The 15,071-nt window shown below is 42.2% G+C and overlaps 1 protein-coding gene across 3 annotated transcripts; it reads left to right on the forward strand.

Annotated features, from left to right (window-relative positions):
• Nucleotides 1–8,996: 8,996 nt before the first annotated feature.
• LOC134620363 (E3 ubiquitin-protein ligase TRIM39-like) lies at nt 8,997–15,071 on the forward strand. Of its 3 annotated transcripts, XM_063466523.1 has the most exons (4): nt 8,997–9,063; nt 9,159–9,319; nt 9,392–9,789; nt 12,899–15,071. In XM_063466523.1, the coding sequence occupies exon 4, from the start codon at nt 12,908–12,910 to the stop codon at nt 14,570–14,572; it is 1,665 nt and encodes a 554-aa protein (XP_063322593.1). In that variant the 5' UTR covers nt 8,997–9,063; nt 9,159–9,319; nt 9,392–9,789; nt 12,899–12,907; the 3' UTR covers nt 14,573–15,071. The 3 variants fall into 3 exon arrangements, with proteins under 3 accessions (XP_063322593.1, XP_063322591.1, XP_063322592.1); XM_063466521.1 differs by having other exon boundaries at nt 9,159–9,789; XM_063466522.1 differs by lacking the exon at nt 8,997–9,063 and having other exon boundaries at nt 9,151–9,789.

Consider the following 15,071-nt stretch of genomic DNA (forward strand, 5'->3'; position numbering starts at 1 on the left):
ACTCCCTTTTAACAGGAAGACACCTCCGGTAGAACCAGGTCAGGGAGGGGCGGCCATCTGCTGCGACCGGCTGGGGTGAGAGAAGGAAAACAGGATAAAGACGCTGTGGAAGAGAGCCAGAGATTATTAACAATTGTGATTCAGCAGAGAGGTCTATTAACACATAGTGAGTGTTAAAGGTGACTGAAAAGGAAATAATGGATCATCGAAATCCGCCAGCAGTCTACACCTGTTGCAGCGTTACTAAGGGAGGATTCAGGGTCACCTGATCCAGACCTAACTATACGCTTTAGCAAAGATGAAAGTTTCAATTCTAATCTTAAAAGTAGAGATAGTAGCTGTGTCCCAAAACGTTGGCTGCATCCTTCGGAGGACCCTTCACGGTCTACGTGGGCCAGGTCCTTGGAAGACCGAGAAGGCCGGAGGTGCGAGGCTGTGAAATAGGACGGTCTACCCTTCAGATTTGTGTCACCGCTGTGTCGGTGGAGTTTAATCAACTCGGCCGTCTGCTCCTTGCTATCTAAAATATAACAGGACACTAGCGTAAATTCTCGACCGTCTCACACTTCTGTTTAATCAGTTTTCTGTTTGACGTTTATTCAGCTGTGTGAAAATCCCGGAGGAACTCACCCGATGGATTAATAAAGTTTTATTTAATCTAATAACTTTAATCTCAGCCAAACCAATTTGCTCCGGAACAAATAAAACACGAAAAAAGCCAAACATTGTTATCCGAGTGACTTATATAACATGTTTAACCTGAGTAGAAAAGACAGCGGGGGTCTGAAAACGCTGAAGCCGGGAGTCCGCTGCTCTCGCTGGCTTGAGTGACCATTGAATCCCCCAGTTAGCTATCGAGCGGGTGGGTAACAGACATCTCCGAAAACGTCGGAGCACTTTTGCAAATATGCGCTGTCTTAAAAAACCAAGCTGATATTTGAAGTTTACACAGCTACTAAATATGTTAAAAGTTTATTTTGTGACCCAGAAAGATTAATAAGAGTCATTTTAAAACTTAGTAGTGGCCGCCATTGTTGGAAAATGAAATTGGCTGGGCTGCGCTATGAATTCTGGGATATGGTGGACCACGAAGGACACACCCGACCCATCCTTCAAATTCAGGGAAATGAAGGACGCATTTGTCGGCCGCATTTGAAGTAGTCGACGAATTGGGACAGCCTTCGTTGCATCGCTGTGACGCAATCGGCCTTCAAATGCTGCCTCCGAAAGATGCAGCCTACGTTTTGGGACACAGCTAGTGTCTGTCTCCTGAATCCAAACTGGAAGCTGCTTCCACAGAAGAGGGCCCTGAAAAGTGAAGGCTCTCCCTCCCATTCTACTTTTAAATACTCTAGGTACAACAAGTAAGCCTGCAGTGCGAGAGCGAAGTGCTCTAATGTGGTGATATGGTACTACAAGATCATTCAGATAAGATGGGGCCTGATTATTTAAGACGTTGTATGTGAGGAGCAGGATTTTCAAATCAATTCTGGATTTAACAGGAAGCCAATGAAGGGAAGCCAATACAGGAGAAATATGCTCTCTCTTTCTAGTCCCTGTCAGTACTCTTGCTGCAGCATTTTGGATCAAGTGAAGGCCTGTCAGGGAGTCTCCAAAAGTTGAATCTGTTCATCTGGACGTAGCGTTTTGTGGGAGAAACGTTTCGTCACTCATCCAAGTGTCTTCTTCAGTCTCAGCTGACTGCAGGTTATAAACAGTACATTGCATAATGACTGAAACCAGCCCAGTGAAGGAACAATGGGCGGGGAGGTCAGTTCCTTAATCTTAATTATGCAAATTGTCATGACCATTGATCAACAACCACTGATCAAAGCCCACTGATCAATGGCCATGAGTACCATTCACAGAGAGTTGGGGAATGGCTGCAATCACAGCATTGTAAGATGGCAAAAGAGGAGGGGACATAAGGGTACATCTTTCGCCATCTTACAATGCTGTGATTTACTTACCTGGATGATTGAGCATGCATCAAGACGCTTTTCAGGGAGTTTTTAGGATATCCTGATAATAATGAATTACAGCAGTCCAGGCTAGAAGTAATAAATGCATGAACTAGTTTTTAGTGTCACTCTGAGACAGGATATTTCTAATTTTAGAGATGTTGCGCAAATGGAAGAAAGCAGTCTTACATATTTGTTTAATATGTGCGTTGAAGGACATGTCCTGGTCAAAAATGACTCCAAGGTTCCTCACAGTGTTACTGGAGGCCAAGGTAATGCCATCCAGAGTAAGAATCTGGTTAGATACCACATTTCTAAGATTTTCAGGGCCGAGTAAAATAACCTCAGTTTTATCTGAATTAAGAAGCAGAAAGTTAGTGGCCATCCAGATCTTTATGATCTTTATCTCAGTTTAACTAATTGTTGAGTGTTATCTGGCTTCATGGATAGATAGAGCTGGGTGTCATCTGCATAGCAGTGAAAATGTATACTATGTCTTTTAATGATACTGCCTAGGGGAAGCATGTATAATGTAAACAGAATTGGTCCTAGCACTGAACCCTGTGGAACACCATAATTGACCTTAGTGGGTGAAGAGGACTCTCCATTTACATGTACAAATTGGAGTCTATTAGATAGATATGATACAAACCACTGCAGTGCAGTACCTGTAATACCTACAGCATGTTCTAATCGCTCTAATAGGATATTATGGTCAACAGTATCGAACGCAGCACTAAGGTCTAGCAGGACAAGCACAGAGATGAGTCCACTGTCAGAGGCAATAAGAAGATCATTTGTAACCTTCACTAAAGCTGTTTCTGTGCTGTGATGAGCTCTGAAACCTGACTGAAACTCTTCAAATAAGCCATTCCTCTGCAGATGATCTGTTAGCTGTTTAACAACTACTCTTTCAAGGATTTTTGATATGAAAGGAAGGTTGGAGGTTGGCCTATAATTAGCTAAGACAGCTGGGTCTAGGGATGGCTTTTTAAGTAAAAGTTTAACTACTGCTAGCTTGAAGTCCTGTGGTACATAGCCGATTATTAGAGATAGGTTGATCATATTTAAGATTGAAGCATTAATTAATGACAGGACTTCTTTGAGCAGTTTTGTAGGAATGGTGTCTAAAAGACATGTTGATGGTTTGGAGGAAGAAATTACTGAAGTTAACTCAGAAAGATCAATTGGAGAAAAAGAGTCTAAATGAATAAAAATGGTACTAAAAGTAGCTGTAGATAATATTACATCTGTGAGATGATTTTGAGTAATTTTTTCTCTAATGGTTAAAATTTTAATTCATGAAGTCATTACCAGTGTTGGGTAAGTTACTTTAAATTAGTAACTTAGTTACATTATTAGTTACTTCTCTAAAAAAGTAACTCAGTTACCTCAAGTAACTAGTTACTAGGGAAAGTAACTTTGGTTTTACTCAGAATTCTCTTGTTAATGTGTTGCTTCCGTAACTGGATACCCAGCAAGATTGCCAGTCTTCTAGCTTGCTTACTTGCCACAAGTGCACTGTGCCACCTACCAATAGAAAGGAAAAAATAATGTGCACATTTCCACGAGAGAAATCCCACGCCTGGACCATCGTTGACCGCCGCCATGATTCTAGCCTGCTTTTTACATCCAACACAAAAACTGCAGTCGTGGTGCTTTTGATTGTACTCAGAACTTGGAAATTCTGCCTTCTGAATAGGAAGATGTAGGTAACACCAGACTGCAGATGAGCTGCATACAGGGCTGGACTGGGACAAAAAAATCGCCCCGGGCATTTTGACTAGAGACCGGCCCGCCATTATAGGAAAAATCATAAAGCCTTTGAATGAAAACAAACACTGTTGTGACAGTGATGTACACTGTTCTGATGGTATATATCATCAATCTATCAATTGTTTGTTGTAAGACTCAGATAATTATTTTTTTAAAAGCGAGACATTTTAAATGAGAATAATAAAGAAAAGTATTTCCTTGTCCCCCCCTTTCCCTGTTAATGCCCTACCTGGCCCCCTGGCAAAACTTTGCTAGACCCGCCCCTGCACAGTTACCAGCTGTCAGCTACGTAGAAAAGGATGCTGGTGTTATTTGTCTCTCAGAAACAGTTCATAACTTCCCTTCAACTCATTCATGTCACCTAAAAGGTAAACCAGTTTCTCCATCACCTGTTCAGCTCTGATGATTCAGTAAGGACATCTCCTGGTTTCATCTGCATGTTTCCCTCTCACCAGATAACCAAACTGATATCATGACCAGCAGCTTTACAGCTGTGGCTCCAGCAAACATCAGCTGATACTAGAAATTAATATTAAATAAATTCTAACAACAGCTGATCAAGCTTAAACGTGCTGCTGTTGTTTAGCACAACATCCGCTGGTTTCCTCTTTCTGGCTCAAAGTGGGCGATAAATAAACAACAGAGAAAAGCCGATCAGCTGATCATTGATCAGTTTCGTGATTGAAGTAGAAACAGGAGAGAATGAGAGAAGAAGAGGCAGCTGTGCAGCTCCAGCTTTGTGTCTTTTTCATTGTAGCTGAAGTCCGGGACAAACTGTGTTCCTTTTCACCTCAGTACGAAACGCGTAATATTTTCTCTGAATACCAGACGATTCTGTTTTTTAGGGGACGGTTGGCAACTCTAATAATTAACCGTATGAACAAAATAAAGTTCAACATCAGTAACATAGCACCCACCCAGCTGTATAGAAACTCCGTCATGCTAGCTAGCACGCAGTACGAAAATGTCAGCATACCGAAAATAAACTTCACATAAACTTGGTTAATATCTGACTCCGATAGACTGCAGGTCATAACTTCTTACCTGAAGTTCAGTTCACCTGACACGCGGACCGGCGGCCGCTTCGGGTCTCTCCTCTTGCCTCCCTTTTCCTTCATCCACCTGCTGGCTTCCACCACTTGCTAATGTTACTGAATCTGTGGAAGCTCCGCGATATCCACCACACGAAGTAACGAATAACGAGCCTATCTAAATCCCAGTAATGAGTAACGCGTTCCTGGTTTTGGCATAATAACTAGTTACCGTGCTCGTTACCACAATAATAATGTAGTTACTGTAACGCGTTACTTAATAACGCGTTCGTCCCAACACTGGTCATTACTAGTTAGCGTTAAAGGGATGGCTGGCTCAACAGTACTCTGACTTTTTGTCAGCCTGGCTACAGTGCTGAAGAGAAACCTGGGGTTGTTCTTATTTTCTTCAATCAGTGATGAATAGTAAGATGTTCTGGCTTTGCGGAGGGCTTTCTTATAAAGCAACAAACTATTTCTCCAGGCTAAATGATGATCCTCTAAATTTGTGACACGCCATTTCCTCTTCAGCTTACGAGTCATCTGCTTTAGGCTACGTGTTTGAGAATTATACCACGGAGTCGGGTACGTGTGATTTGAGGCCTTAATTTTCACAGGAGCTACAGTATCCAGAGTCGTACGTAGTGAGGAGGTAAAATTATTAACAAGATGATCGACCTCTGTTGGGGTAGCGTTCAGGTAGCTGCTCTGCTCTATGTTGGTACAGGCCATTGAAGATGACAACAGTCGTTGGATTATATTCTTAAACTTAGTAACAGCACTTTCAGAAAGACATCTACTGTGATGAAGTCTACTCTCCACTGATGTGTAAGCAATTAAATGGTAAATGGCCTGTATTTGTATAGTGCTTTTACTAGTCCCTAAGGACCCCAAAGCGCTTTACACATCCAGTCATCCACCCATTCAGGCACACAGGTGATGGCAAGCTACATTGTAGCCACAGCCACCCTGGGGCGCACTGACAGAGGCAAGGCTGCCGGACACTGGCGCCACCGGGCCCTCTGACCACCACCAGTAGGCAATGGGTGAAGTGTCTTGCCCAAGGACACAACGACCGAGACTGTCCAAGCCGGGGCTCGAACCGGCAACCTTCCGATTACAAGACGAACTCCCAACTCTCCACGATCAATGTAATGTAAATGTAAATGTTATCAGGAAATGATCAGACAGGAGAGGGTTTTCAGGAAACACTGTTAAATGTTCAGTTTCTATGCCATATGTTAAAACAAGATCTAGAGTGTGATTAAAGTGGTGGGTGGGTTCTTTTACATTTTGAGAGAAGCCAATTGAGTCTAATAACAGATTAAATGTTGTGTTGAAGCTGTCATTTTTAGCATCTACATGGATGTTAAAAACACCTAAGCTGAGCACTCATTCAGATAAAAAGTCTGAGAAATTAGACAGAAACTCTGTGTAAGGCCCAGGTGGACAATAGATGATAACGAATAAGATCGGTTTTAAAATTTTTACAGTTTGGGTGGACAAGGCTAAGGCTAATTTCTCGACTCAATTTGTGTCTATGTGACAGCAGTGGAAATAATGACCATAGAACATGTTTTATTGCAGAAAAATGAGAGAGAGAAGAGACAAACTGATCCAAAATTTTAGTAACATGAAGGCATGGAGCATTTTCCCTAATCATCAAATAGGGAAAATGCTGGCACCTCGTTTAGAGCTTATCATAAAGATGAGCTCTAAATGAGGTGTATTCATGTAGAGATACAGACTCCACTCAGATTAATTTCTCAGTTCACTGTGTGGTAGAAATCTCTGAATGAGTTTATTTCTCCTGTTCCTGTCAGATATTCAGCAGACAGCTGAGGGTCTATACATCAGTGTGTAGTGTTTAATGTTTTAGATTTGACTGTGAATTTAAATCTTTGATTCACAGAAACCTTCCTGTTTATGGGTGTCATTAAATCACAAGTAGATGTTTCTGCTGTTGTTGTAATAATAAAGTCTGATTTCTCTTGTTAAGGTCTTTATAAAAACACATCTCTTTTGAGCATTAAAACATGAAGTGATCAGGGTAATATGCTATAATAAAGAGTTTAAAGACTTCATTTCCAGCTGTCTGCAGATGTTCTAGTTCACATCGAGAGGTGAACAGCCGTACTGTAAACCCTGAGCTCGTCCTAAGTGGGAAAACGAGTCTGAGCTTCACAGCGGCCTCACAGATACATTGTGATTTTTTATACACACAGGTTTAATTGGTTTAAATTAAGCATAAAGCTCAGAGCGCCCTCTGCTGGATTTTCACTCAAAGTGATATATTTACATTTAGAGCTGTCATGTTAATGCAGGCTAATCATCAAATTGGGAAAATGGTGAATCAGTACAGCCTAAATGACCCTCAGGATGATGAAGCTGAGGGTTTGCTGGATTGAAGAAAACTGCAGAGCTCCTAATGGCTCCTAAAAACACAAATACACATAAAACAGGAAGTTTATCACCTGGTTTCCTGCAAGTGTGAGAAAAAAAATAACTCACAGAGTCACAGAGTTTTACCTCTGAGGGGTTAAAAGATACGTCAGAATAGTGACGTCAAGCAGATTTGTTTTACTGTATTGACTGAGATCAGCTGATCTGTGCTGCTGTTCTGGTATTCATTGTTTTGCTCTTTTCATGTCTTGAATTTAGTTACTGAGGTCCATTTTAACTTTTATGTTTGAGGGGAGTAGTAAAGTGTGACCTGTACAAGGACCATTACTGCCACTGAATAATTGGTAGCTGCTGACTGTGTGCCAAACATTTACTCAAGTTGAAGTCGAGCCACTACTCACCTACACTTACACCAGAGACACACTGTTATACCTCTGTTATGCTGGATGAATCCGTCAAGGCTATTAAAATACAGTTGTCTCATAGAAAACTATTAAAAAAAAAGAGGGAAAAGAGGGAGTGATACGACAGCATTCCCCGGGCAAGGCAGTGGATCTCCACTGGTAAGCATGATACTGTGTAACATACTGTCACTCAGAAGAAAATTGGAGGAGTTTGCACCTCCTTGAAAATATGTTTTGAACGCTGGATCTCTGTGATCAAATCGCAGGGTCTTTCTCTTGTGTATGTAAAGAAATAACAAAACTTGGGGGAAGAACCGAGAGCGGTGGCAGCTGCATGTTTGTGGGGGACAGTTGGCACAGAAATGTCACGATCAGAGAAACTGAATTGTGAAGCACTGGGGAAATCCCAAAGACTCCACCTGTGTTTTGTTTTTTGAAACCATCTCTGCTTTTAATGTGTTAAAGCATCATCTCCTTTTACAGAACCCAAGTCAGATGTCTGGTGCAGTTTGCCATGAAGGTGATGGAGGACTGAAGACCTCTCCATACAATCCATTCATGAGTGACCTGTATTCATTGAGTCACAGAGCTTTATTAGACCCTCATCTATCCTCCATCCTGATTAGTAGCTCTTGCCTTCTGGCAGAAGAGACAGAGTCTCAAAATGCTGAAAACCATTAAAAATAAATTTGCCTGCATGTCAATCAGAGTTTTTAATGATCATTTTTAAAGTTATCTGTGCATTATGAGAATTGTGGAGTGTTTGTTTTCACTAAGTTGACTGGTTATTAACAGATAGACTTCTGTTCTTTATCAATTTATTTATTTCTCTTTTATTCAAATGTTTAGATAAGCTAAGATAACTCTTTATTGTCATTGCACAGTCATACATAGTAAAACAGTGCAATTCAATTGGTAAACAGTCCCACGCCGCATTACGTACAACATGACACGACACATCACAACACAACACAGTAACTTAAGTAATAAAATGAAGAATAAGTGTTTGTGTATTGCACATTGTTATTATTGCACATTGATTATTATTCCACCTTGTTATAAATATAAATATTATTTTTGTTATTGGTGTTACCCCTCAAAAAAGTTCAGGGAGGTAGCCAATAAGGTCAGCTGTTTGCACTGATTAGGGCTGTAGCTCCGTTGTAAAATCTGCCCTTTAGTTTGTTTGTCCAAAACCTCAGCAGCCTGAATCTCCTGCCAGATGGCAGCAGCTTAAACACCCGGTGTCCTGGGTGTGTACAGTCTTGTAAGAAGTTGCGTGCCCTCTTGAGACAGTGAGTTCTGTAAAGGTCCGTCAGGGAGGGAAGGCTTATTAACTCTTTATGAAGGAAGCTTCAGTGACAGCAACTGAGCCCACAGCAAATATTCCTAAAGGACAATAAAGTATCACTCAGTGTAAATGATGTTTTTTTTTTCCAGATTCAATGTTTGAATATACTTGAGTTGAGGCTTCATATCAAACAGCAGGTGATTCACTTTCTTTGATTCCATCATAAAAAATAGTTTTGCTGTTTTTCCACACGTGAGCAACATAGTCTGTGTTTTTCTCTTTACTGTTTCAGCTGAAGGACCAAAACAAAGGTCTGAGTCCTGCTACTTCCTTTTTCCTGGTGCTCACCACGTGTGTGGGTGTCTTGAGCGTTCTCCACATGGTGCTGCTTATCTGCCAGGCTGCTCTGTGTGGCTTTGGTCTTCTCATATCTGGAGCATCAGTTACACAAAGGTGGACATTTAAAAATACAATTTCAGGTGTAATGTGTCACAATGGTCTGACTAACTTTGTGCTCTTCAACAGATGTTGTACAGATTTGGGGAAATAAAAAATGCAGCTTTAGACAGAACAGCATTTCAGAAGTCAAACCAAACAGAAAATATCAGCACAAAGATTTCCCTTTAACTTTTCCAAAAAGCCTGCTCCATGTCACTGAAATGTAACACACATGCACGCAGGTCCATAAGTACCTGCAGGAAGTGCAGGAAGAGGCGGAGACTCAACTTAGTCAGACTGCATTTGAATGTATCCTGATAAATATTCATAGCAAAAGTTGCCGCCGAGCCGGCAGAAGGAAGAGGTGGAGCAGCATCTGAAAGAATCTAAAAGTGAAACTTAAAGCGAGTTTCTCTTCAAAAGTGCATCAAACTGTGCTCATCCAGCCTTTCTCAGCAGCACAGCAGAGCTTCTGTCCAACACTGGTAAGTACAGATGTCCATGATCACACTGTTTTAAAGGGCAACTGTTGATCCTCCTCATTTTATAAACCTGTAAATGGGATGAGGGGAGACTCTGGTGTGACAAGACACTTCTCATTCATTAAGTTCCTCAGCACCGCCGATTCAAAGTAAAAACTGTCATTAACCACTTAAAGGGGAATGATCTAGATTCAGAGCATGAGGAGACTCATAAAAAGACCCTAGAAATATTCTTAATGAGTTCAAGACATCAGGATTACCTACAAAGGTCAGCGGTGCAACTTCTTCTTTCCAGATGTTGAATTTCAGCTCTGCACAGAAGCTGAAATGTAACAAACTTGTTTTGTTCTTCGGTTGTTGTTTCAAAAGGTTGAAATGAGAGTTGACTTAATAGCTGCACTGTGTTGGATTGAGACAAAGAAGGCAGATGGCTTGAGCATGTATTGAGGCTGTAGTTTGGGGAGGGCCTCAGAGGGGAGTGGTGGTGACTCCCCTGGCCTGGCAGATCTTCGTGTACTAATGAGAGATAAATGAACTGAAAAAGATTGGGAGGGGCATGGAAATAAGAACAAACATTTTTAGTGCAGGGTGATCATATACAGACAGAGAGCAGGAAAGAGCAGGTATGGAGGTGTGGTCCTGCGTCTGAAAATCAGATAAATGCTAAAAATGCTATCATTCAGCCTCAAATCCACTGTGGAAGCATTTAGCTGTCACTTGTCTGGTTTTGGAAGTGAATTACATGGTTTGGATTTCAGTCTGCTCCCTTTTATTACTGTTTATTCAAGATTCAAGATTTTTATTTGCCATTTGTGCACAGGACCAGCAGTCCATGCACATTGGAATTCTTGTGCAGAGCTCTCCAGGTCAAATCACACTTTTTACAAGATAAAGACAAATCTACTAAAAAAGGAAAATAGAAATAAAGTAAGGAATAGAGCAATCATAGTATTTACTATATACAAAAACACTGTAGAGAGAGGGTTGTAATACTGTTGTGAATATATTGCTCATTAGTCAGTGATTTTAACCAATCATACATTCAAAATGAGGTAAAGTAGTGCTGTGTTATTTTAAGTGTTCAGTGTTTTTTTGTTTGCCATCAGTACTGTGGCGTGTTTAGTGTTGTGTGAGTATTTCAGTGTTTGTGTTTTGCCATAAGTCTGACAGTTGCGGGGAAGAAGCTGTTGAAAAATCTTGTTCTCTGCGTGATGATGATGTCCGTAATGTTGTGTCTCAGTTTGTATGTGCAGTTTTTGTGTCTGAGCAGATAGTGAGCTGGATGGTGTTAGTCCCTGATAATTCTCTCTGCTTTTTTTCGGCAGTGTTGTGTGTACAGAAAGTCCATGGAAGGAAGTTTTGTCCCTATGGTCCTCTCCGCAGATTTTATGACTCTTTGCAGAGCTTTCCTCTCTGTCTGTGTGGTGTTCCCATGCCAGACAGTGATGCCTGCATTGAGGATGCTCTCAATCAGTCCACTTTAGGCCTGGTTGAGAGGGTAGTGGTTCATGCTGGCTTTCCTGAGCAGCCTAATGAAATAAAGCCTTTGCTGGGCTTTTTTCACTGTTGCTGTGGTGTTGAGAGTCCAGCTCAGGTCTGAGGTAACCTGCAGTCCCAGGAATCTGTGGCCCTTGGCCCTCTCCACCTCCGTCCCTTTGACAATAAGAGGCTGCAGGGGAGGGGGCTTCTTCCTGATGTCCAGTATTAATTCCTCGGTCTTGTCTGTGTTGATGATGGGGTCGTATTCCTCACCATAGACAAGAACGTTGTCTACTAGAGTCCTCCTATTCTCACTACCTGTGGTCTGTCTGTAGAAAAGTCCAGAATCCAGTTGCAGGTGGGAGTCGGGATGTTGAGGTCCGTCAGCTTCTTGATTATCTTGCCCGGGCAGATGGTGTTGAAAGCAGAGCTGTAGTCCAGGAAGAGCATCCTGACATATGTTCTGGTGTTGCAGAGTATGGTGCTGAGCAATTGTTGTTGCATCATCCACTGATTGATTGGGCTGGTATGCAAACTGGAGGGGGTCTATGGTGTCAGGCACCATGTGATTAATGTGTGTGAGTGCCACTGGCCTGAAGTCGTTCAGGGCGGATGTGTCCGGTCTTTTGGGAACTGGTATAATGATGGAGGATTTAAAAATATGTGGGACTACTGCCTGGGATGGTGAGAGGTTGAAGATGACAGTGTACACACAAGCTAGTTGTTCCCCGCAGGCCTTCAGTACTCTGGGAGGAACTCCATCGGGTCCCACAGCCTTGTAGGGGTTCACCATTTTCAGAGCTTTCAGGACCTGTGTGTGTGACACTCACAATGATGCACTGCAGTTCTCTGGGCAAATAAAAAGGCCTTAACTTTAGAGTCAGAAATCCCACATTTTCATAGCAAGGTTTTGAAATGATCATACAGTCAATACACCATGATTGCTTGATGAGGGCGGCCATTCTTCCACCGCGGATCTTGCTGTTGTCCGTAGTGCTTCATCCGCCCTGAAGACCGTGTAGCCCTCTGGTGTTATTGGCATATCAGGTGTCCTCTCCCCCAGCCAGGTTTCACAGAAACACAATATGGAGCACTCCTCAATGTCTTTTTGTGTGGAAATCCAAGCCTGGAGTTTGTTCGTTTTATTTTCCAAAGACTGCAAGCGCTGGAGACTTCGGTCAGCTCCTCCCTGTCTCCCGCGCCTCCACTTCGGTTTGTTGTCACGAGGATAGTCCCCGGCTGTGTGTTTTGTTTTTTGGTTTCTAGTTCAGTCCAGTTCAGTTTATGTACATCCAGCACTAAAGGTGAGTTGAAGTTCAGTCCTGGCTGCAAGTCTGCATTTTGGGTCCAATCCTGCCTGCCACACACAGCTATTCATGATATAACCTTCTTTACCTGATACTGGGTGTCAAGTCAAGCCAAGTTTAGGGGGTGTTGAGCGTGGAGTGAAAAGTTTGAAGAGCAGTTTGTAGTCTGAACTTCCGGCTCACAGGGATTACATACACTAACCTTATTATTTAAAAATGAACATTCGCAAGGTGACCAATAGGAGATATGTGACAGAAAAAGTCCACTTTAAACATAATTAAAACTGAATTTGAAATAAAATCTTTTTCTTTTCTTTCTCACTCAGAGTGCAGACATGTCTGCTGCCAGCTGTCATCTATCGAAAGATCAGTTTCTGTGCTCCATCTGTCTGGATGTCTTCACTGATCCAGTCTCCACACCATGTGGACACAACTTCTGCAAAAACTGCATCAGTCAACACTGGGATATCAGTGAGAGGTTTGAGTGCCCCATGTGTAAAAAGATGTTCTACACAAAAACTGAACTGCAAATCAACAGTTTCATCTCTGACATGGTTTCTCAGTTCAGACATGAAACTCAGCAGAAATCCACCAGCAGCAGCAGCTCAGAGCAACAAGCTGCCAAACCAGGAGAAGTTCCCTGTGACATCTGCACTGGAACCAAACTGAAGGCCCTGAAGTCCTGCCTGGTGTGTCTGGCCTCCTACTGCCAGACTCACCTGGAGCTTCATCTGACAATGAAAGGTCTGAAAAGACATCAGCTGATTGATCCTGAGGAGAACCTGGAAGGCAGGATGTGTATGAAGCACGATAAACCTCTGGAGCTGTTCTGTAAGACCGATCAGACATGTGTCTGCATGCTGTGCTCTGTTATAGACCACAAGACTCATGAGTTTGCTCCTCTGAGAGAAGAATATGAAGAAAAGAAAGCAGAGCTGGGGAAGACTGAGGCTGAAATTGAACAGATGATCCAGAAGAGACGACTGAAGATTCGAAAGATCAAAAAGTCAGTGAAGATGAGTAAAGATGCTGCAGACAGAGAGAAAGCAAAAGGTGTTCGGGTCTTCAGTGCTCTGAGGAAGACTCTCAGGAGACGCATGAACGAGCTCATAAAGGAGATGGAAGACAAACAGGAAACAACAGAGAAACAGGATGAAGGTTTCATCAAAGATCTGGAACAGGAAATCTCTGAGCTGATGAAGAGAAGCTCTGAGGTGGAGCAGCTCTCACACTCTAAAGACCACCTCTACCTCCTCCAAAGCTTCTCATCCCTGAAAGCTGCTCCAACCACCAAGGACTGGACAAAGGTCAGTATCCATCCACCATCATATGAGGGGACTGTGGTGAGAGTTGTGGATCACGTGAAGGAGACACTCAGTAAAGACATGAAGAAGCTGTTTGATGCTGAGCTGAAGAGGGTCCAGCAGTATGCAGTGGATGTGACTCTTGATCCTCATACAGCACATCCTTATCTCATCCTGTCTCGTAATGGAAAACAAGTACACTGTGGTGATAGAAGGAAGAAACGTCCAGACAACCCAGAGAGATTTCTTGTGTTTCTTTGTGTTTTAGGAAAGCAGAGTTTCTCTTCAGGCAGATTTTTCTTTGAGGTTCAGGTTAAAGAAAAGACCAGATGGATATTAGGAGTCTTCAGAGAGTCAGTCAACAGGAAGAAAAAAATCACACCGAGTCCTGAGAAAGGTTACTGGACTGTAGGAGTATATGAAAACATTTGTGTAGCCCTTGAGGATCCTGAAGTCCGTCTCCCGCTTCAGTCTGGTTTTGAGAAGGTGGGGGTGTTTGTGGATTATGAGGAGGGTCTGGTCTCCTTTTATGATGCAGATCATGCAGCTCTTATCTACTCCTTTACTGGCTGCTCCTTCACTGGGAAACTCTACCCATTATTCTGTCCTGGTGTTAATGATGATGATAACTCTGCACCTCTGATCATCTGTCCTGTCAATCAGTCAGTCCGATCTTTTTCCATGAGGAAATTTTAATAATTACAGATTCATCTCAACATTTAAGCCGACACAAAGAAGAATGGTTGCCTTAAATGGTTAGATTTTGCAGAACAAGCTAATAAGCTGACCTTTATTTTATTATTTTGTTAAACTGCTTACACTGTTTACCCAAGAAGTCCAATCTGACTAAGAACAAACTCTCCTTTTCTCTTCTTTCAGTGTTTAAAGACAAATATACTGATTGGTCATTTTTGCTTAAATCACTTGCACTACTTAGAAACGTGCAGACAGAAGATTAAAGGAATGTATGGGGCCAGCTGTAGTTAACTGGCACCTGATATCAGTCATGACCACTCCTTAGCTCAGTTCCTGCAATACAAGCAGTTTTTCCCCAGCAGTTTTAACCAGTCAAATAGATGCTCATGCTCAAATAAAAATTTGTGAAGTGCTAAGAGACGTTACTCTTTTTTCGGTAGTTGGCCGCAGCTGATTGCTCACAGACTGTGGCTTCCATGTACATGTTCATATCTGATCA

The sequence above is a fragment of the Pelmatolapia mariae genome, linkage group LG23 (assembly GCF_036321145.2).
Source record: "Pelmatolapia mariae isolate MD_Pm_ZW linkage group LG23, Pm_UMD_F_2, whole genome shotgun sequence".
NCBI lineage: Eukaryota > Metazoa > Chordata > Actinopteri > Cichliformes > Cichlidae > Pelmatolapia > Pelmatolapia mariae.